The sequence below is a fragment of the Lepus europaeus genome, chromosome 11 (genome assembly GCF_033115175.1).
Source record: "Lepus europaeus isolate LE1 chromosome 11, mLepTim1.pri, whole genome shotgun sequence".
Lineage (NCBI taxonomy): Eukaryota > Metazoa > Chordata > Mammalia > Lagomorpha > Leporidae > Lepus > Lepus europaeus.
This window is the reverse complement of record NC_084837.1, coordinates 108,709,135-108,730,135: the sequence shown is the minus strand read 5'-3', so window position 1 is coordinate 108,730,135 and position 21,001 is coordinate 108,709,135. Positions and strand designations below refer to the sequence as shown.

At 57.9% G+C, this 21,001-nt stretch overlaps 1 protein-coding gene across 1 annotated transcript in view; it reads left to right on the top strand.

Moving 5' to 3' along the window:
* CEMIP (cell migration inducing hyaluronidase 1) overlaps positions 1-21,001 on the top strand; it is a 148,819-nt gene that overhangs the window by 107,903 nt on the left and 19,915 nt on the right. Inside the window, exons 12-20 of the mRNA XM_062206342.1 lie at positions 4,180-4,355; positions 6,031-6,240; positions 10,564-10,769; positions 11,744-11,813; positions 12,737-12,865; positions 14,417-14,502; positions 16,059-16,190; positions 18,263-18,298; positions 18,378-18,533. Of these exons, the coding sequence (XP_062062326.1) occupies positions 4,180-4,355; positions 6,031-6,240; positions 10,564-10,769; positions 11,744-11,813; positions 12,737-12,865; positions 14,417-14,502; positions 16,059-16,190; positions 18,263-18,298; positions 18,378-18,533 (1,201 nt within the window). The remainder of the gene's footprint in view (positions 1-4,179; positions 4,356-6,030; positions 6,241-10,563; positions 10,770-11,743; positions 11,814-12,736; positions 12,866-14,416; positions 14,503-16,058; positions 16,191-18,262; positions 18,299-18,377; positions 18,534-21,001) is intronic.

Sequence of the window (21,001 nt, the reverse complement as noted above, 5' to 3'; positions counted from 1 at the left end):
ATCTGTAGAATGGAGATAATGATCGCAACCTCCTCGTGGGATTGCTGTGAGGGCCAGAGGAGCTTATGTATGGGAGGTGCTCCAAATAGTACCTGACCCATAGTAAGCGCTCGGTCTTAATGATCTCATCATTAATATTGAGTGCCATGGTTTAGCCACGAGAGAAGGGAAGGAAGGAAGGGTATGATAGGTCAGTGGCTGAAGCTGGTATATTTTATTGCTTCTCAATTCCGGTCTCTTGGGTCACGCAAGGAGAAAGTTTTGTAAGGGGAGGGAAGCAAATTATTTCTATCCTAATTATTCAGCCACCCCTGGGGTCGTTCACAGGCCACACCCTTGTTCCATGGAGACACCCGCAGGGCAGGAGCATTGCATCATGTATGCAACAAGCAATTAAGCACACAAATCATGTGCCAGGCCATGCGCCAGGCTTGTGGATGCCACGGTGAGCAAGACAGATGTGTTCACTGCCCTCAGGGAACCTGCAGTCCGGCAGGGAAAAGAGACAGCCATCAAAGCACCACTCCAATGAAAATAAACTTGCAACCCTGACAGCTGCTGGGAGAGCCGAGCCTGGGAGCCCTGGGGGCACAGAGAAAAGGCATTTGGCCAAGGCAGAGCAGTCTGGGAGCCTTCCCCAGTGGAATTAATGGCAGAGATGTGAGCTGCAGGGAGAATGGGAGCTAATGAGGGGGGGTGAGGGGGAAGGGACGTGTGGTGGGTGAGGACCCTGGGCTGGGGACAGAGGGAACGTTCCAGCTACATAGAGAGCCAGAGCGGCAGGAGTGGAGAGCGTGGAAGCTGCGTGCAGCTGCAGACGGAGGGCAGGGCCATGGTTTTATTTTGTGTGCACGGAGAAGTCACTGCAGGGCAGAAGTCTGTAGCGTTTCCCTGGGCAGGATAGCTTCCAAAATCTGCAGTTAGGGGAAGAGGAGTGAGTGCCTGGAGGCTGTGAGGCCCTTGGGTCCGCACCAGCTCCCTGCTGGGTGCCCCCGGGACGGCACTCTGGCAGGGCGCAAATGCCCTTCCCATCCCCGACCCCTCGACAGTGGTGATGCTGACCATCTGAGCTGATGTCACTGCTCCTTGTCCGGTGGTCCGTGGTCCTGGGGCGGCATTTGTGGCCATCCAGGAGGGTGACCATGAGCCCCCTGTCTGCCTAGTTGGGGAGGGAGAGCAGCCTTCATTTGGACCCCCGTTGTCCCACATTCCAGGACCTGGGTTCGATTCCCCGCTGTGGCTTCTGACTCCAGCTTCCTGCTAATACAGACCCCGGAGGCAACGGTGATGCTTAAGTTCCTGCCACCCGTGAAGGAGACCTGCATTGAGTTCCGGGCTCCTGGTGGGGCCACTGTGGGCATTTAGGGAGTGGGCCAGTGGGTGGGAGCTCACTCTCTCCCCCTCTCTCCCTCTCAAATTAATGATCAATTATTTCAAAGAAACCTCAGGGCAAGGCTGATGTTCGAAGCCCCATGGAGGCCACCACCCAGAGCCCTTCTGCTCCCCAGGCCTCCTCCCTGCCTACCCAGGGTGCTCTGGACCATTTGGGACAAATCTGAGTTGGCCACGCCTGCTTCTCCCTGGTGGGCCTTCCTGCAGCAGGAAGGGAGGGGTGGAGGCTGCTGGGAGAATTCTGCAGACAGGATAGGATGTGCAGAGGGCGTGGGGCACACAGCCTCCCTAGGAGAGCCGGCTGGGAGTAGCCTGTGAATAGCAGGGCAGATAAACCGGCTGCTCAGCCCACTGCGGAGCTCAGCGAGGGTCCTGATAAGGAGCGGGCGAAGTGGCGGAGGCCATGAGACTGATGATTCCCGGCCGCTCTCACGTTGCCTCACCAGGATCCGATAAACGCAGCCCCTCCCACTACCTGGAAGTCACTCCTACACCCTCATGGGACAGCCGCCAAACCTGCTATCCACCAACTCCTGTCACTGCAGGCCGGACACCAGTGGCTCCCAGCCTGGATTTGGGGACAGTGCCAGGGCCAGCTACACACATCATTTCTGCAACACTGGCCTCCTTCCACATGCAGGCGTTGTTGGAAACACATCCATGGATGAACTCATTTAGGGATCATAACTACCTTTGGAGATAGGCATCTTCATTACCTCCACTTTTTAAAAGATTTACTTATTTGAAAGGCAGAGCCACAGAGAGAGAGGAAGAGAGGTTCCATCCACCGGTTCTCTCTCTCAAATGGCCACAATGACCAGGCCTGGGCCAGGCCGAAGCCAAGAGCTTGGAACTCCATCTGGGTTTCCCATATGGGTGCAGGGGCCCAAGCACTTGGGCCAACTTCTGCTGCTTTCCCAGGCCATCAGCAGAGAGCTGGATCGGAAGTGGAGCACCTGGGATGCGAACCAGTGCTCACATGGGATGCTGGTGTTACAGGTGGCAGCTCAACCTGCTGAGCCATAACGCCAGGCCCTGAAAACTAGTTTTTAAGAAGGACCCTGCAGTAGGCTGAAAAATGGCCCCAATCTTGTCCACAGCGCATCCTCAGTGCCTGTGACGGTGGCCTTACGTGGCTAAAGGGACTTTTCCAGTGTGATGCAGTATGGCTCTGGGGAGGGCACGCCAGCCTGGGTTTTCTGAGTGGACCCAGCGGACTCAAAGCATCATTCCTCAAAGACATGGGAGGGCCAGAGAGGAGCCCGCGAGGTATTGGCAGAACAGAGCAGGGTGCTGTTGTATTGAAGATGGGGACACTAGCAAAAGCAAACAGGCAGCTTCTAGCACCCCAAATACGCCAGGAACAGCTTCTCCACAAGGACCCAGCCCTGCTGACACCTTGAGTTTGGCCCCTTAGCACTCACTGTAAGCTCTGGTCTCCATGACTAGATGATAGCTTTGCATGGTTTTAAGCAAGGAAGGTCGTGGTCATTTGTTACAGTAGCAACAGAAAACCAATACCAGCTCCGTGAGTCAACACCATCAGGCATCCGTTTTGTATCTTGAACTACAGTGCTCCAAAGAAACCACTATCAGGGCTGGTGCTGTGGCACAGTGGGTTAAAGTCCCGGCTTGCAGCACTGGCATCCCATATGGGCGTCAGTTCGAGTCCCTGCTGCTCCTCTTTGGATCCAGCTCTCGCTATGGCCTGGGAAAGCAGTAGAAGGTGGCCCAAGTCCTTGGGCCCCTGCACCCATGTGGGAGACCTGGAAGAAGCTCCTGGCTCCTGGTTTTGGATCTACCCAGTTCCGGCCATTGCAGCTATTTGAAGAGTAAGCCAGTGGATGAGAGATCTATGTCTCTCCCTCCCTCTCCCTCTCTCTCCCTCTCTCTTTCTCTCTCTCTGCTCTACCTCTCTCTGTAACTCTGTCTTTTAAATAAATAAAATAAATCTTTTAAAAAAAGAAAGAAAGAAAAGGAACCACTATCTCCCAAGACAGTACACACCCTTAGCTGAGTTGCAGGCTCCCAGGATGTGCCAGGGTGGAGGTGGGCAGGGCCAGTTCCCTGGGGTGGGTGTTAATTATACCCTCACCCTGCACCTGTGGGCAGTGAGGCTCAAGTCAAGGTCAGAGTGAAAGCCACGTGGTGTAGCGGGTGTGTGGCTGGGAGTCCACGTGGGAGAACGTTGCCCTCTCTCAGTGCTTCGTCTACAAGCGGGCTCAGCGACCTCAGCAGGCTTGGGTCTCTTTACTCTGGAAAAAGAACCTGGGATTGTGGTGAAGGCAGAATCAGGGGCTGTAAATCTGCCTGGGAGGGGAGGAGGAGGAGGAGAGAGTTCTCTCTTCCTAGGAAGCCCGGCTGGCAGGCAGGAGAGGGCGTAAGCTCTGTGGGTGATCAGAGACCAGGTTTCTTGTGCCACTCTGCCATCTCCAGGGCACAGGGAAGAGCAAGTGCAGGGCGCTTAGAATTCTGCCCATACCTGTTGGCTCCAGCTAACTGTGGGGAGGTAGGGACGTGTAGCTGCCCTGGGAGATTCAGGGGAATCCAGTACCAGGGAGCAGAAGAGGGGATGGGGGATTAGCATTTCTGCCGTGGCCTTCAGACCTGAGCCTGGGAATCCAGGCTCTACATTCAGGCACCGGACGTCAGCCCTGAGACCCGGGGCCCAGCGTGCGCTCAGGGCACTGTGGGAGGAAGTGGCAGTCATGGAGGGGAAGCCCTGCAGCAGCCCAGGGTGAGCTTCTGGTCCCTGTCCTCGCTCACCCTCCACCCTCTCTGCTCCAGGGAAGCCCAAGTACCTGCACACCGGGGAGGAGGTAGACGGCGTGGACATGCGTGCCGAGGTGGGGCTCCTGAGCCGGAACATCGTGGTGCAGGGAGAGATGGAGGATGAGTGCTACCCCTACAGCAAGCACATCTGCCACTTCTTCGACTTCGACACCTTTGGGGGCCACATCAAGGTACAGCTGCCATGGATGAGACTTCCCAACGTGCCAGCCCGCGGTGGGGGAGGGGGCTCCTGCTAGGGAAAGGACTGGGGGCGGGCAGGAGGAGGGGTCCAGGGAAGAGCGCCTCCCGGGAGCTGGAGACGTCTCACGTCTCATCTCCCAGCCCCGTGGTACCAGGCATACCCACCTTGACCTTGCATCTCCTGCCTTCCTTCTTGAAATCCTGGTCACTTCCTGGAAGAAGCGGCTCCTCACAGCAAGTCACAGTGACAAGGGGCCCATTACAATGCAGACGAAAGAAGGAGAGGGAATAGGTTAGAGTTGCTGCACTAACCTCACCTGTGAGTTTGTGGTAGAGGCTCCTGAGCCGGGGGCTCTCACGGCACGGGGAAGGAAAGTGACCTGGGCTTCCTGGAGCTCTGGTCTCCTACCAGAAAGCACGGAGAGGAGTACTCTCTCCTTTCATCCCCAGAGCCCTGTCCTGGGCCTTGAAAATAGCCAACACCTGCAAGTTCTTCGTGGCATCATTGGCTCTGATGCTGGCGGCCGGACGCCGTCCCGGAGTTTGCAGGACCTGCTCTCTGCCGCTCACGGATAGCACTCATGGCATCCAGCAGAGAAGACTAAGGGAGGGAGACCTCCAGGACCCGCAACAGGGGTCCTGCGTCTCTCGTGAGGTTGTGGTGTGTTGGCCAAACCTGCAAGACAGGATTTCTGTCAACCTTGACCCCACTGATGAAAGGCTGCCTGGTCATTGTCACCACCATTTCCTGTCACTCCTAGGGGTGGATGGAGGGGCGAGGGTGGCGTTGCTGCCACACATACATACACTCTCACACACTGACACACTCACACACACTCAAATTCACATACACACTCAATTACACGCACAAGTACACACATATACATGCATGTACACATACATGTTCACATATGTACACACATATTCACAGACACACTCAAATTCGCATACATGCACTCACACACATACACACAGATACTCAAATTCACAAACACGTTCATACACACACTCACACATATACATTCATGCACACACATGTTCACATACATACCCTCACACACATACTCACAGACACACACTCAAATTCACAAACACATGCATATGCACACTCACACATATACATTCACATACACATATTCATGTACACACACATGTTCACATACACACACTCACTCACATTCAGACTCACCACCCGAGCACAGGCTGGGGAGTTGCCAGCGTCAGCACCCCCTTCCTCCCACCAGGAGAAGGTCTCAGATGGCAGGCGATGCCACAGGATCCACTGAACCCGGATTCCCCAGCCCTCCAGGGTCACGCTTCTGCCCCCTCCCCGAGTTAGCACAGGGCTCTCTCTTCCTGTGTCATTCTGTGGCCTAGGAGGCCAGAGAGGCAGCTAGAGTAAGCCCAGCGAGGGCATCCCCACTCCAAGCCGTCCACTGCCTGTGACATTCTCTAATGTGGGGTCTGCCCAATTGGTCTCCGTGGTCGGCGTCAGGGGGGTCGGGCTTCCCAGCCCCTCTGCAGAAAACACCTCTCATTTCCTGAGTGCCCGGGTGGGGTCCCCTACCCCACGGCACCTCTGCATTCTTGGGACATGCACCCCGGGCCCCAGGAAACAGGAGGTGCCTCGGGGGCCCCTTCTTACTCTCGTCTCTCCTCTCCCAGTTTGCTCTGGGTTTTAAGGCGGCTCACCTGGAAGGCGTGGAGTTGAAACACATGGGGCAGCAGCTGGTGGGTCAGTACCCAGTCCACTTCCACCTGGCTGGGGACGTGGACGAAAAGGGAGGCTACGACCCGCCCACCTACATCAGAGACCTGTCCATCCACCACACCTTCTCTCGCTGCGTCACCGTCCACGGCTCCAACGGCCTGCTGGTAAGCACCTGTTTCCCTGGGACAGCAGCACAGGGACAGGCCCAGGGATGGTTAGCACTGGAAGGTGTTTGGCTCCCTATGGCCATTGGCGGTTGAACCATCCTTAGCTTAGATGTTAGAAAGACATCCATGGAGGGCAGATCACTGAGATAACAGGAAGGAGAAAATTGGGGTGCATCTTTAGCCAAGGCACCAGTCTGAGATGGGTGAGTGACTCATTCGTGGTGGTTGCTGGGAGTCTGGTTCCTACTGTGTCTCACTGGAGTGATGTGAAATCCCTGGGTCCTTCCAGGGCCCCACAGCATGACAGTTCTGCTACCTGCAAATGAGGGAACTGTGCCAGGACTCTGGCAGCCTGGAGGCAAAGGTCCCGTCTCTCCTCCTGTCCCAAGTGGTTTCAGAGCAGGTGCTACTGGGAGATATAGCACCAGAGCCTTGTCTTGATTTTCACAGATAATCCGTGCACTAAACTGACCCTTCTCTAAGTGAACTCAACTTATACCCTGTCTAAATTTTACAACTGGATTTCACACAGTGGCATCCCCAAGCTGAGTCCAGCAGCAGATGCAGGTTTTGTTGTTGTTGTTTTTGGCTTATGCCAGTTGGTGTCCATCATTTAAAAACAGACTCTCCATAAAAATCTGAATCCCCGGCTTCTCTGGAAAAGTAGAATGTGTAGGTAAAGTAGGAAGGGTTAGAAGCACTGGCCCGGTGCCTTCCTGGGCAGCTGCATGGATGGAGCAGTCACAGCTGCCCTTGCTAAGCTGGGCGTGCCTTCCCCAGCATGCACTGGGTGCAGCATTGACTATTACATTACAGAAAATACCCAGAGTCTATGATCACCATGAATACACCGGCCCTGTCGCTGTCTATTACAGTGCCCCAAGTCCCCGGGCTACTGCCACTCATCTCAATGCCTGCTGCCCACCGTGGACATTTGTGTCTGTGACTCACCAGGAGGGTGGAGGTGGGACAAGGCATGGGGGCTCTGAGCACGTCACTTCCCATGCTAATGGATGTGCTCTTCTATCTCAAAGTAGTGCAAATCATCTCTGTTTTAAATGTTTGGATTTAGAAGCTTCCCACTGAGCTTAGAAGAGAGCACAGGAGGCAAACATTGTGGTGCAGCAGGTTAAACCACCACATGTCATGCCAGCATATCCCCTATCAGAGCACTGGTTCGAGTCTCGGTTGCTCCACTTCCTATAGAGCTCCTTGCTAATGCACCTGGGAAGGCAGCAAAAGGTGGCCCAATTGTGTGGGCCCTGCCACCCATGTGGGGGACCCAGATGGAGTTCCTGGCTTCTGGCTTCAACCTGGCCCAGACCTGGCTGTTGTGGCCATTTGGGGGAAAAAAAAACAGCAGATAGAAGATCTCTCTCTCTCTCTCTCTCTCTCTCTCTCTCTCTCAAATTAGAAATAGGAAAAAGGAAAAAACAAGAGGGGTTCCCAGATGTGCAGAGCTAGAGGTGCCTTGTGGCCTTCCCCCAAAGTTCTGGGAGCCCCTCCCTCTGGGGCCCTCCCTCCCTGCCGCCCAGGGACCTGGTTGGGTACCCGCCGTCCTCACCCTGCCCCTTCTCGGGCCGTCCACCTGGCCTCTTCCCTTTTTCTTTGCCACCAGCTTGTGCCAGGCATGGTCAGCAATGGGCACTTCCACCTGCCCCTGCTTCCTGCTCCTCTCCGAGCTGAGAACAGTGTGCACTTCTCAACTCTGCTGCCTCTGTGCTGTGGCTCGCAGCAATGTCCCTCCCCAAGGTCCCCAGCCTCTTGGGCTCAGCGGGCCCCCGGCTCCCCTCTCCTGCCTCGTCCAGAGCGTGGACTCACAGGGACTCCATGGGCCTCAGTTTCCACCTCTGAGCACCGAAGCTCATGGATGCTGGGGCACAGCGCGGTGCCTGCAGGCAGGCAGCCGCAGGTGGAAGAGGGGCTCCCCCCACCCCGCCGGCCCTGTCTGTCCTGACAGAGCAGCTGTGTTGCAGACCCTGCTGCTCCCGCTGAATGATGAGAAGCACCCCCTCACTCTCCCTACTGCCCTGCTGCAGATGAAAACCTACATGAAAGCATTGGAGCGGCCCCTGATGGCCGCCCTGGGTCTGCCTTGGCAGGGCCAAGCCCAGGGCTTTATTCCTTCACAATCTCATGCCCAGGCCGCGTCCCTCCACCCTCAGAGCCTTATAGCAGCTTTCACTGAGTGCATCCCTGACCGCCAACCAGAAGAACATAGGGAAACACGCAGTTTGTGCGAGAGAATGGCTGCAAGTACATGCCTTGCTCCTGGTGGCCACTGTAAGTGTAGGTGTGCGCCTGTTTACCCAGCTGCTGTCTGTCTACCCAATCTACCAATCACCTGTCCACGCATCCTCTGTTTGCCTGCCATCCATCTGACACCCAAGAAGCAATATTTAGTGTTCCTTTCAATAAAGGTTTTTCTCTCCCTGCACATCTCAAGGGTCTTGGGAGAGAATTGCTTCTCATGAAGTTGCTAGAAGAAGGAAGTCCCCAACTCGCTCTTCCTCTGCACGCAAAGCGGAACCCATGGGTGCATAGCCAGGGTTTTATTTTATTTATTTATTTTTTAAAGATTTATTTATTTATTTATTTATTTGGCATCTGCTAGTTCATTCCCCAGATGGCCGCAACGGCCGTAGCTGCGCCGATCCAAAGCCAGGAGCCAGGAGCTTCCTCCAGGTCTCCCATGTGGGTGCAGGGGCCCAAGCACTTGGGCCATCTTCTACTGCCCTCCCAGGCCATAGCAGAGAGCTGGATTGGAAGTGGAGCAGCCGGGACTCGAACCAGCACCCATATGGGATGCTGGCACTGCAGGTGATGGTTTTACCCGCTACACCACAGTGCCAGTTCCTGGCAGAGGATTTTAAACTAGTGTGGACGGGGAGCCAAAGCACAAAGGCAAGCACAGCTCTACTCTGAGGTTGCTGAGTGCCGGACTCTGAGTGATGACCTTGAACTTGATCGCAGCCGCCCCTGCGGCCTTCAATAGCCCGCGTTTCCTTGCCTTCTCTCCCGTGTTTGTCTTCCCGGGCTATTTATAACCCACTCTCATGGCTCGCCAGGAGAACAGGAAGTGGTTCCACTGGGTGACCCTGGTATCGACTGAAATACTTATTGAGGGAGTAAATAGGATTCATGATCACGCCCTTGCCTATTTCCAAAGGCAACAGGGGAGGGTTGCTTATTCAAGAGAGCGGAGAGCTGGCCTGGAACAGGGCGCTTGTGTGCCTGGAGCCTCCCCGATGCAGTGAGTGAACACAGTTAGATAGGTTTCGGCCATTGCTTGGCTCGCTGGGGCTGTGTGACCTTGGTCGGATCACGTGACTTCTCTGGATCTCATTTCGAAAAAGAGAAACCTATCAGAGGGTGGGGTGAGATTTCGGCAAGGTGGAGAGGTATTAGCAACCAGCCCAGCACTGCGACATGAAGGCACCTGGGTCCGGGGTGGGGGCGCGGGGAGGGGTGGTGCTAGCTGACTGGTCCCTGGGTAGCAGGCAGGTGTAACAGGGGAGATTCTAGGGGTGCTGGGGTGCTTGCCCTAGGTGAGTGGTTCTCAGTCAGGGGTGGTTTTGTAACGTCCTGTCTCCCCATGCCCCTACACACACACACACACTAACGTCCTATCTCCCCATGCCCCTACACACACACACACAGTAGAAAATCGGACATAGATCTGGAGGCAATGTCACCACGAGGGTGGCGCTGCTGCGGCTGCATCTCTGGCCTCCTGATGTCTGCTCTCTGCTTCCTCCACTGAGTCTGTGGCTGCAGGAAGGAAATGGAAAGGCTGGAGTGTGCAACCTTTCAAGTTCCTCACCCAGGGATCGCAAATGTGGCTTGACGTGCACCATGGGCTAAAAATCTGGGCTTGGATCCATGGGTCAGGGCACAATGTGGAGCACCAATATTGGTCTTAGAATAAGTCCCACCTGGTCCAGCTCAAGTGCCAACTCTGGGGTGTAGCAAACACCACTCTCTGTACGATGGGAAGTCTCCTCTGGGGATCCCTCGGACTAAGTCCTTGTAGGCTGAGACCTCACCAGAGTCGGCTCATGTGGCCCGGGCCATGGTCTCCTCTTGGAGCCCTGCTACTCATGCAGGACATTTTGTCCCCTTTCCTACCCCCATGGAGCCTGGCCTCCCAGTGCCCCCAGCTGGAAGGGACTTAAAGTCACTCTTCCACCCCCCCTGTTCCTTCCTCCCCAGCTCCAATACCTGTGCCAGGTCCATCTCTGATCTGGTGTTGGTTGACCGACTGCATGAGCACATGAATCATGGGGCGCTTGGTGACACATCCTGTGTTGACCCCGGCAGGTCAAGGACGTGGTGGGCTATAACTCCTTGGGCCACTGCTTCTTCACGGAAGACGGGCCCGAGGAACGCAACACCTTCGACCACTGCCTGGGCCTCCTGGTGAAGGCGGGGACGCTCCTCCCCTCGGATCGTGACAGCAAGATGTGCAAGATGATCACAGAGGACTCCTACCCCGGCTACGTGCCCAAGCCCAGGCAGGACTGCAAGTAGGTGCCGCCCGGCTCCAGGCCCGGAGCACCTGCGCCCAGGCAGGGGCGGGCACCTGTGAGCAGGTGTTCACTCGGCCTCTCAGCTCAGCCCCGGGGGAGCACACATCTGAGCGGTGTGGGTCTCTCGGACCTTAACCGCCGGTGCTCGCGGCTCCCCGGCGATACCTCCTCGCCTCTCCCTTCTCCGTCTGCCCCAGGTGCGTGGTTCTGTCCCGACAGAGCCCCTCTTCTCACTGATGCTGCATGGGCTTCCTTCGTGACAAAAGTGGGGTGCCGCCGTGGCTCCTTGCCGTGTCTCCAGGCCCCGGCTCCCAGTTGGTCATCCTCATCTAGACAGGACACAGAGACAGACCTCCCCGTGTGCCCGGGCTTCCGCGTCCATAGTCTGCCCCCTTAGAAATGGCCACCGAGCCGCTCTGAGCTCTTCCAGCTTACCTGTCCTTCCAGGCCAGTCTCAGAGTCCATCCACAAATTGCTTCTCCCTAAGGACCATGCCCTTGTTGAGAGAGGGAGAGAGAGAGAGAGAGAGAGAGAGAGAGAGAGAGAGAGAGAGAGAGGTCTTCCACCTGCTGGTTCACTCCACCCCCTAGAAAGGGGCACAGCCATCAGGGCTGGGCCAGACTGAAGCCCAGAGCCTGGAACTCCATCCTGGTCTCCCATGCGGGTGCAGGGGCCCAAGCACTTGGCCATCTTCTGCTGCTTTCTCAAGTGCATAAGCTGGATCAGACGTAGAGCAACCTGGACTAGAGCAGGTGCTTCGATATGGGATGCCGGTGTCAGAGGCAGCAGCTTAACCCACCACAGGCCAACACCAGCCCCACCCCAATGTCTGAACATGGGAAAGCTTAATGCGAAAACCGGGGTTCAGACAGGCACAGCACTGACTCCTCACACGTCTGACACTGGAGTGTCACCGTGTGACTTAACGAGCGCTGTGGCTCTGGACGTGACACCTCTGTCCCCTCCCACAGCGCCGTGTCCACCTTCTGGATGGCCAACCCCAACAACAACCTCATCAACTGTGCCGCAGCGGGATCGGAGGTGAGCAGATAGTGGGGCGGGGCCTGGGGCAGGGGAGACAGTTACGCTCACCCCTGGAACTCGCCAGGCAGCCCGGGGCCTGGCTGGGGTGAAGCGGGGGTGGACAAGCAGACTCGGTTCTAAATGATAGCTCCGTCATTGCTCAATAAGTGGTGGCCGGAGCTCAGGCCACCCGGGGGCTCTATGTATAACAACTCATTATTCAGTGACACTGTTTTGGGTCCCCGGCATCTCACTCTCATAATGATTCTTGCATCCACTTTGTGATGTAGGCACTGCTATTGTCCTCCTCTGGCGGGAGGTGGGGAGGAAGAGGGGGTGGGGGAGGGAGAGCAAGGCCCCAGGGGTGCACAGAGCTGGGAGGTGGCAGGTAGGACATAAGCACAGTGCTCTGTCGACACAGCCCCGCTCTGAGCCATGCAGCCGTGCTGTTGACCTGCCACTGACCCTGACCCTGACCCTGCCACTGACCCTGACCCTGACCCTGACCCTGACCCTGACCCGGTCAGTTGTTGTCTCTGGGCCTCAGCTTCTGTAACTACAGGATGAAAGGGAACAGCTGAGAGCCCTTGGGGAACCTTTGCAGAGGAGGAGCCGAACCCTGCGGCGACCCTGAAACCCAGCAATCAGGGGCCCACCGTGGCCAGCAGGGTATGAGCCTGTAAAGGGTCTCGATGTCACAGTGGACCCCAGAAATCACACGTGCTGCCTCCCTTCAAGAACCAGGCCACGGGGAGGTGTGTGGGGCTGGCTGGGTGGCCAGGGCCTGCTCGGGTGACAGCCCCAGCTCCACAGCCACTGTGCCACCGCGCCACTCCAGGCACACAAGTGCCCGCTCCACTGCGGCGGGCCCCTGGGTCACCCTGACCGGGAGCTCGCTGGTGCTGAGCCCCCTGGCTTTACCCTGTGCCTTGCCTCCACAGGAAACGGGATTTTGGTTCATTTTCCACCACGTCCCGACGGGTCCCTCGGTGGGCATGTACTCCCCGGGTTACTCCGAGCACATTCCGCTGGGGAAATTCTACAACAACCGGGCACATTCCAACTACCGGGTGAGTCTTCCCAGACCTTCCCGGGCCTGGACGGCCGCTCGCCTGTGGCTGGGCGCAACTGCATGTCCTGGCGTGGGTCTCGGAGGAACCAGAGAGGCATCTCAGGTGCAGGGGTCACACAGCTGTCAGAACACAGAGGACGCGTCAGCCACTTGTTGAGACTCAAACACCCCCTTCCCCACCCCTCCAGCTCCCCAGGGGCCTCCCCAGGGGCAGGGAGGTGGGCCATGGACCTGGGAGGTTGGGAGAGGCTGGGAAGGAATGCAAATTCCAGGGTGGTTTTCAACCAGGAGCTGGGTAAGGGCACTGGGGCCCAGGTGGAGCAGTGGCCTTAAGTGAGGCGGCAGGTGCAGGGTGGGACAGGGGCAAAGAGGAGGAACCTGCTGGATCGTGGGGTTCTCTGAGCAGAAGTGGGGGTCCCTGCCTGGTGAGCCTCAACCCAAAGCCCTTAGCGTGAGGAGTCTTCACCTGGGACATCCCATTGAGTGCTCAAAGCCAACCTGAGCAATCATCAACGTTGGCCCCTTTTGCAGACTGAGGTTAAAGAGGCGAAGGGGCTTAGGCAAAGTCACCCTGCTTGAGAGTTTTGCCCTGCGTTGATCTGGTTCACACCTCGCTGCTTACTGGTAAACCAGTGAAGAATGGAATGGGAATGCCCTCTGGTTAGCGAGAGACGAGGCCCAGGGAGTCGGGGCGCGAGGGCAGCCCAGGCAGCCGCCCTGAACCCTGCTCACACGTGGCTGACAACAGGAAAGCCGGTCCTCCCCTGCCATCCCATAGGCAGCAGCCATGAGGAGTCTGTGGGAAAGCCCCAGACCAGGCTGAAGCCCAGCATCCCCTTCCGTCACTGCTCGCGTCGTTCCCAGGAACACGCACCTGTGGTCCTCAGCGTGGGGCATGGGCTGGAAACCGTCCACAGCACCAGAGGTGCCGTGCGTGGCCTTGGCTGAGTGACCTCAGACAAGATGTTTCCATGGCCTCAGTTTCCCCAATTGTACCTCAAAGCCTTCTTCCAGATTCAGTGCAAGCAATGCAGAAGGTGGCGGGTTCCTCCCCTCCCTCCTCATAGGCCCCTCTGCTCCCCTGAATGCAGCCGAGAGCCAGGCTGGGTGTGTCGGAGAGGGGCCTGGGTGTGTCCGAGAGGGGGCTGGGTGCGAGGAGCTGCCTGCAGTCTTTTTTAAATTTATTTATTTATTTGCCAGGCAGAGTTAGTGAGAGAGAGAGACAGAGAGAAAGGTCTTCCTTCCGCTGGTTCACCCCCCAAAATGGCTGCTGCGGGTGGCGCACTGCGCCGATCCAAAGCCAGGAGCCAGGTGCTTCCTCCTGGTCTCTCATGTGGGTGCAGGGCCCAAGCACTTGGGCCATCCTCCACTGCCTTCCCGGGCCACAGCAGAGAGCTGGACTGGAAGAGGAGCAACCGGGACTAGAACCGGCGCTCATATGGGATGCCGGTGCCGCAGGGGGAGGACAAACCAAGTGAGCCACGGCGCCGGCCCCCTGCCTGCGGCCTTGCACAGAAGTCACCATGTCCCCGCTGTGTCTTCTCTGCAGGCTGGCATGATTATAGACAACGGGGTCAAAACCACAGAGGCCTCGGCCAAGGACAAGCGGCCCTTCCTCTCCATCATCTCCGCCAGGTAATCAGCCCTCGGGTAGACAGAGCCCCTGGCGCCTGGGATTTTTCATTCGTTCACCCGGTACCGATGGAATGGCCCTCAGGTGGGCCCGGCGTAAGGAGGAGACTAGAAATAAAGGGGCGAGCTCCACCTTCGGTTTCCTGCGAAGCCACATGTAGTGGTGTCTGTGCGTAAGCCTGGAGCGGAGCTGCGGGCCGACAGATATTTTTACCAGGTGCTTCCAGAACCCCAAGGGAGCTGGCCAAAGAGCCTCCTTGGTCTCCATCAGAAGTGGGTGACACCAACTGGAAACCGTTCCCCTTAGCAACCTAAGCCAGTCCCCCAAAGACAAACATCGTGTGTTTTCTCTGACGTGTGGCAGTTCATATCCACTACAAAAAATAAAAGTAAAAAATGCGTGGAGATGACACGGGCATCTCGTGATTGGATCGTTGCTTTCAGCCCTGTGTAAACTCCTGTGGAGCTGCGGACTTCCTGCTTTGCACTTGTTGAATGGTATGGGCAGTGGTCAGCGGGCCTGTGCTGATCGAGTGGATTGATATTGCGTCTTTGCAAAAAGTAAAGGCAAAAAAAGCAAGCAAGGAAGGAAGGGGGCGGAGGGAGGGACAGAGAGAGGGAGGGAAGTATGGTTATGTTCTTAGAATTACCAATGACATACATGAAAACTAGTCTCTTGACATTAATAAAAATTTATTTTTTTATTTTATTTTTTTTTTATTTTTGACAGGCAGAGTGGACAGTGAGAGAGAGACAGAGAGAAAGATCTTCCTTTTTGCCGTTGGTTCACCCTCCAATGGCCGCCGCGGTAGGCGCGCTGCGGCCGGCGCACCGCACTGAGCCGATGGCAGGAGCCAGGTGCTTCTCCTGGTCTCCCACGGGGTGCAGGGCCCAAGGACTTGGGCCATCCTCCACTGCACTCCCTGGCCACAGCAGAGAGCTGGCCTGGAAGAGGGGCAACCGGGACAGGATCGGTGCCCCGACTGGGACTAGAACCCGGTGTGCTGGCGCCGCAAGGCAGAGGATTAGCCTAGTGAGCCGCGGCGCCGGCTGACATTAATAAAAATTTAAGAAGCAGTCAATAAGAAAGAAGTGGGTGACACGAGCGGCAGGCAGGTGTCCACCGAGCACTGTGGCTGGAAGGGGTGTCAGTGAGTGTGGCTCAGCACCGCGTTCTGGAGCTAAGTGCCTAGAGAGGGCACTGGTGCAGGTGGTGGGAGACCCCGCCCAGGTGGGGGGCTGGCCTCTGATCCCCACCCCCCACCCCCGCCACCGCCACTGCCAACGCACTGGGCCCCTGCTTGGAGGAAGCTCTCCTGTGCTGCTACTGCCAAACAGGGAATGCGACTTGCTTGTGGCTTGCGTGGGGAGCAGCCCACTCGCTCCTGTGATGAGCTCAGAGACTTGCCTCCAAGGCCGATGGTGCTGATGGGTGCCCTCTGGGTCCCGCAAGCAGGGAGAAGGTCAGGGGACTCAGAGGGGTCAGTGGAGGAACCCCCCTCCTCCCAACACACACACATCAACACTGCCACCTGTGCCCTCCTCATGGTGTGTTCCAGATACAGCCCTCACCAGGACGCCGACCCGCTGAAGCCCCGGGAGCCGGCCATCATCAGGCACTTCACGGCCTACAAGAACCAGGACCACGGGGCCTGGCTGCGCGGCGGGGACGTGTGGCTGGACAGCTGCCGGTGAGTCAGTCGGGAGTCGCACAGGGTGTTGCGGCTCCCTCGGGCAGGGGAGAGGAGAGCGAGGCAGACAGGGGCATGAGACGTGTTGACCTCTGGCCAGGCTGGGGCAGAGACTGGCACCAGGCAGTGACCCCCAGAGCAGCATCTCAGCCTCCACCCACAGCGCCAGGTGCTGTGGGCCCGTGATTTGCCTCCAAACACTTGCTGGGCTTAGCTGTCTCGAGGTCACCGTTAGCCAAAGCGAGGGAGGAGGAAGCCGGGCTGTTCTGGACACCCACTGTGTGCAGAAGCCTTGGCTTCCTCTTGTATTGTGTTTCTCAGACATACAAATTCTCCTTTTAAGATTTATTTGAATGGCAGAGCAACACAGACAGGGAAAGACAGACACACACAGAGAGAGAGAGAGAGAGAGAGAGAAGCAGAGATCTGCAGAGGGACTGGGTGAGCCCCAGGAGCACCTGCTGCCAGCCTGGGAGGAGCCTAGGCCACATCCTGGCTGGCAGAGGGACAGGAGACCTTTGCCCTACACAGGGAAGGCAGGTCCTGGGTTTGAGATGAGGGCCGGGGGCGGCAGCGCCGGGTCTGGATGCGGCAGGCCGTGCAGAGGGACTGGGAGCTGGCTTGTGCTGCCGGGCCCCTGAGGGCCGGTGGTGCGGGCACTGGAGCGGGCAGAGCCACGCCACGTGGCCTTGGTATGCGGGATGCGCTGTAGACGGCTCTCCCTAGAGCAGAGCCGGGGGGAAGACAAAGCGAGCCGGCATCAGCACTACACTTCTCGGCAGCCGTCCACGCCTGGCTCACTGGGCGTTTTAGATTTGGGGTTCCTGCATAGACCCTCAACATCAGGCTTGGAGCAGCAGGAAGACCCTCCCCCCACACACACACACCCCACCCTGCCACTGTGTCTTCCAGTCCCCTGCTGGTCTCATTCCAAGGTAGCAGGGGTCTCCCAAGGCTGGGCCCCACAGGGAGACAAAGCCCAGTGCCCTCAGAAGAGGGGGATCCCTTGGAGGACTTTGGGCACTTGGCCCATACAGTCACTGCCCTGGGCACTGCAGGCCGCAGGTGAGCAGGGGAGAGCACTGGGCCGGCTGTGATGCCATGGCCGTGGTCCCTGTGAGCCAGGTGCTGTGCCCTGAATTTTGGAAGAGCAGGCAGAAAGACTGAATGAGGCTACAGTCACGAGCAGGGGGCTGCCAGGGTCTGTGAGGTCCCCAGCCACGCAGCAGGGAACGAGGGGGCACGGGCAGGGCCCTGGGGAATGGCAACAAAGAGGAGAGGCCCAGGAGGGGTCTGCAGATGAGAATCTGGAAACTTCTAGAAAGAACTAGAGAGCCCGCAGCCCTGGTTGATGGGCCTGGGGCAGCGGATGTGAACCGGATGGGCTTCGGAAAAAGGGGAGGGGCTCGAGTCCTGCTGGAGGGAGCAGGATGCAAAGAAGGGCAGCCCGGCAGCCAGGACCGGCCCGACTGGCTGATGTGGGTTTACCCAGGCCTCGAATGCAGAGGTGAGAACTTGAACTTGGGTTTGTGGGTGAGCTGAAGGCCTTGGAGCTTTAGGGAGCAGAAGGAGATTGGAGAGAGAGCAGCACGTGGGCGGCTGGGAGGAGCAACAACAGAGGAGAGACAGGCAGCCCAGGGCCCAGCTCAGCCTCTCCACCCTCCCTGCTCAGTCATGGCCAGACCCCCTGCAGAAGCTGCTGCCCCTGACCTTGACACAGGACAGAGGGGAAAGGCGGCCACTGTGCCATCGGGAGGCGGCTTCCCAGGGCGGCACCCACAGAAATGTGCTCCCCATCCTTGACTGACATGTGTGCATCAGTGAGGCTGGCCAGGGAAAGTAGAAACACAGACGCACACACGCGGCCTCCACCAGCGCTGGCCCTGACCTTGCCCGCCCCCCACCCCGCCCTGGTCCTCCTGGGGCAACTTCCGGCTGAGGCCTGGCATCTCGGGTTGGGGGGTGTGGTGCCCCGTGCCTACCGAAAGCCCCTCTCCCACTCAGCATGCAACCTTTGGCTCTGGAGGTAGGGCCCCTCCCTCCGTGACCTGATTATCCACTCTTGTCCCCAGGTTCGCCGACAACGGCATCGGCCTGACGCTGGCCAGGTAAGAGCACCTGCCGCTGGGCGTGGCCTCCCGGGAGCTTGCCTGTAGGGCTCTCGTCCCAAACATCTTCTCTCTGCAGTGGTGGCACCTTCCCGTACGACGACGGCTCCAAGCAGGAGATCAAGAACAGCTTGTTCGTGGGCGAGAGTGGCAACGTGGGCACGGAAATGATGGACAACCGGATCTGGGGCCCCGGCGGCCTGGACCACAGCGGAAGGACCCTCCCCATAGGCCAGTAGGTTTGCAAGCCTGGCAGTTCCCTTGTTCCGTGTGGCTTCACCCCAGTGGCAGAGAGGGAAGGAGAGAGGCGTGACTTCTTTTTGTCAATTTATTTGAGAAGCAGAGAGACAAAAAGAAAGAGCTTCCGTGTGTGGTTCACTTACCAAATGCCTGTAGTGGCCGGGGCTGGGCTGGGCTGGACAGAAGCCAGGAGGCAGAAATTCAAACCAGGTGTCCCACGTGGGTGGCAGGGACCCAGTCACTTGAGCTGTCATCTGCATTAACGGGAAGCTGGAGTCAGGAGCCGGAGCTGGGACTCAAACCCAGGTTCCCGGATGTGGAATACGAGCATCCCAACCAACGTGTTAACTGATAGGCTGAGAACCTGTGGGTGATTTCCGCCTGTGGGCCATGAATTCTTCTGTCTTCCTTCAGCCAGTGAGATCACAGGAATTATGGCAAAGGGGTGAAACCTGGCACGGGGTGAGAGATGTCAGGATATAGCCCTGAACCACAGGGTGGAGCAGCCACCAAAATGCGCCATGGTGGCTGTGGTCTATGCTAATAGGAATCCTGTGTCCAGGATCCGGGACCGAGAGCCTGGCCCCTCTCCAAAAGCACACCCACTTGGACTGTCGTGTCCACTGCTGAGGATGCAGGAGTGAGAGTCAAGGCTCAGAGCCCTTGGACACCACAACCACACCAGGACAGCGGCAGAACCTACGTCATGGGACAGGGCAGCATCCTCGGGTCCCTGCAGGGGGCCTGTGCGCACACAGGCTTGGGGCTGCCGTGGCCCCCGGGGTTAGTGTTGCTTTAGTACAGGGAAGATTTTTTTTAAGATTTATTTATTTATTTGAAAGAGTCACACGGGGAGAGAAGGAGAAGCAGAGAGAGAGAGAGAGAGAGAGAGAGGTCTCCCATCCACTGGTTCGTTCCTCAATTGGCTGCAAACAGCCAGAGCTGTGCCAATCTGAAGCCAGGAGCCAGGAGCCAGGAGCTTCTTCCAGGTCTCCTGTGCTGGTGCAGGGGTCCAAGCACCTGGACCATCTTCTGCTGCTTTCTAAGGCCATTATTAGGGGTCCGGATTGGAAGTGGAGCAGCCAGGACTTGAACCGGTGCCCATATGGGATGCCAGTACTACAGGCGGTGGCTTTACTCACTATGCCACAGCGCCAGCCCTGGGAAGATTTTTCTAAGTCAGGTTTGCTGCACGACAGACTACCGGGGCTGTCGCGAGGATCCTTGGGTTCTGAGGCCGGCGGAGGTTGAGCCAAGGTGGGGACTGGAGAGGGGAGTGGGTGCCGGGGGAGCTGATGAACTGACGGAAAGCCCCAGCCTGGTCAGTGGCGGGGACTCCCTCCTCCCTGCGTGTCTGCTGAGATCTGTGCTCTGATGGGAATTCAAGCCACAGGGCAAGGCTCTTGAGCATGGGAGCCCATAGCTCCAGGATAGCATCAGCCTCTCGCCTCCCTGGGCTGTGTTCTCGGAGAACATGGTTCTTGCCACTGGAGTCAGTACACCTGCAGCTTGCAGCCGCACTGCTGTGCATCTTTGGCAAGGGGACAGATCCATTCTCTTTCCCTCTCCCCTCTGCTGCCCTCATGTCATGGAAGAGGAGTGGCCTGACGCAGAGGTAGAGACACCAGTCAGAGCTTCAGTATTGGGCCTGGAGGATAAGCAGGCCCAGATGTAGGGCCAGGCCATGAAGAAGCTCAGCTAACCCCTCACGGGCCCTCATGACCCACGGCCTGCTCAGGAGGCTGAGGCAGGTAGGAGCAGCATCCCTGAGCGACCCATGGCCGGCTGGGCCAAGGCAGAGCCTGCAAGTCCTTGTCTAGTCCTTCCACTCCACCCTGAGCCTGTGGCCCCTGCCCACCTCCCCCCTAGTGCCTTCCAGCCATGGGTGAGGTCTTGCACAGTCCACAACCTCCGCCCTCCCCTAAGGCTCATCCAGGCGATGGTCCCTCCTGGTGGCTTCTCTCCTCCCTCTGTTTCCCAAGCCCAGCCCCTTGCTAGGTGAAAGGCTTGCTCACAGCCGAGAAGTGCATCTCGTTTTCAACGGATGAAGCTGTTGCTATAGCAACTGACACCAAGGCAGTCACAACTCACAGCTTTCTCCTCCCCAGCGACACAGCATTGCTCTCTCCAGCAGCATCCACAGTGTTGGCCCAGTCGCTCTGCATAGGATGGAAAGACTGGGGGGCCGGCACCGTGGCTCAACAGGCTAATCCTCCGCCTTGCGGCGCCGGCACACCGGGTTCTAGTCCCAGTCGGGGCACCGATCCTGTCCCGGTTGCCCCGCTTCCAGGCCAGCTCTCTGCTGTGGCCAGGGCGTGCAGTGGAGGATGACCCAAGTGCTTGGGCCCTGCACCCCATGGGAGACCAGGAGAAGCACCTGGCTCCTGCCATCGGAACAGCGCGGTGCGCCGGCCGCAGCGCGCTACCGCGGCGGCCATTGGAGGGTGAACCAACGGCAAACGG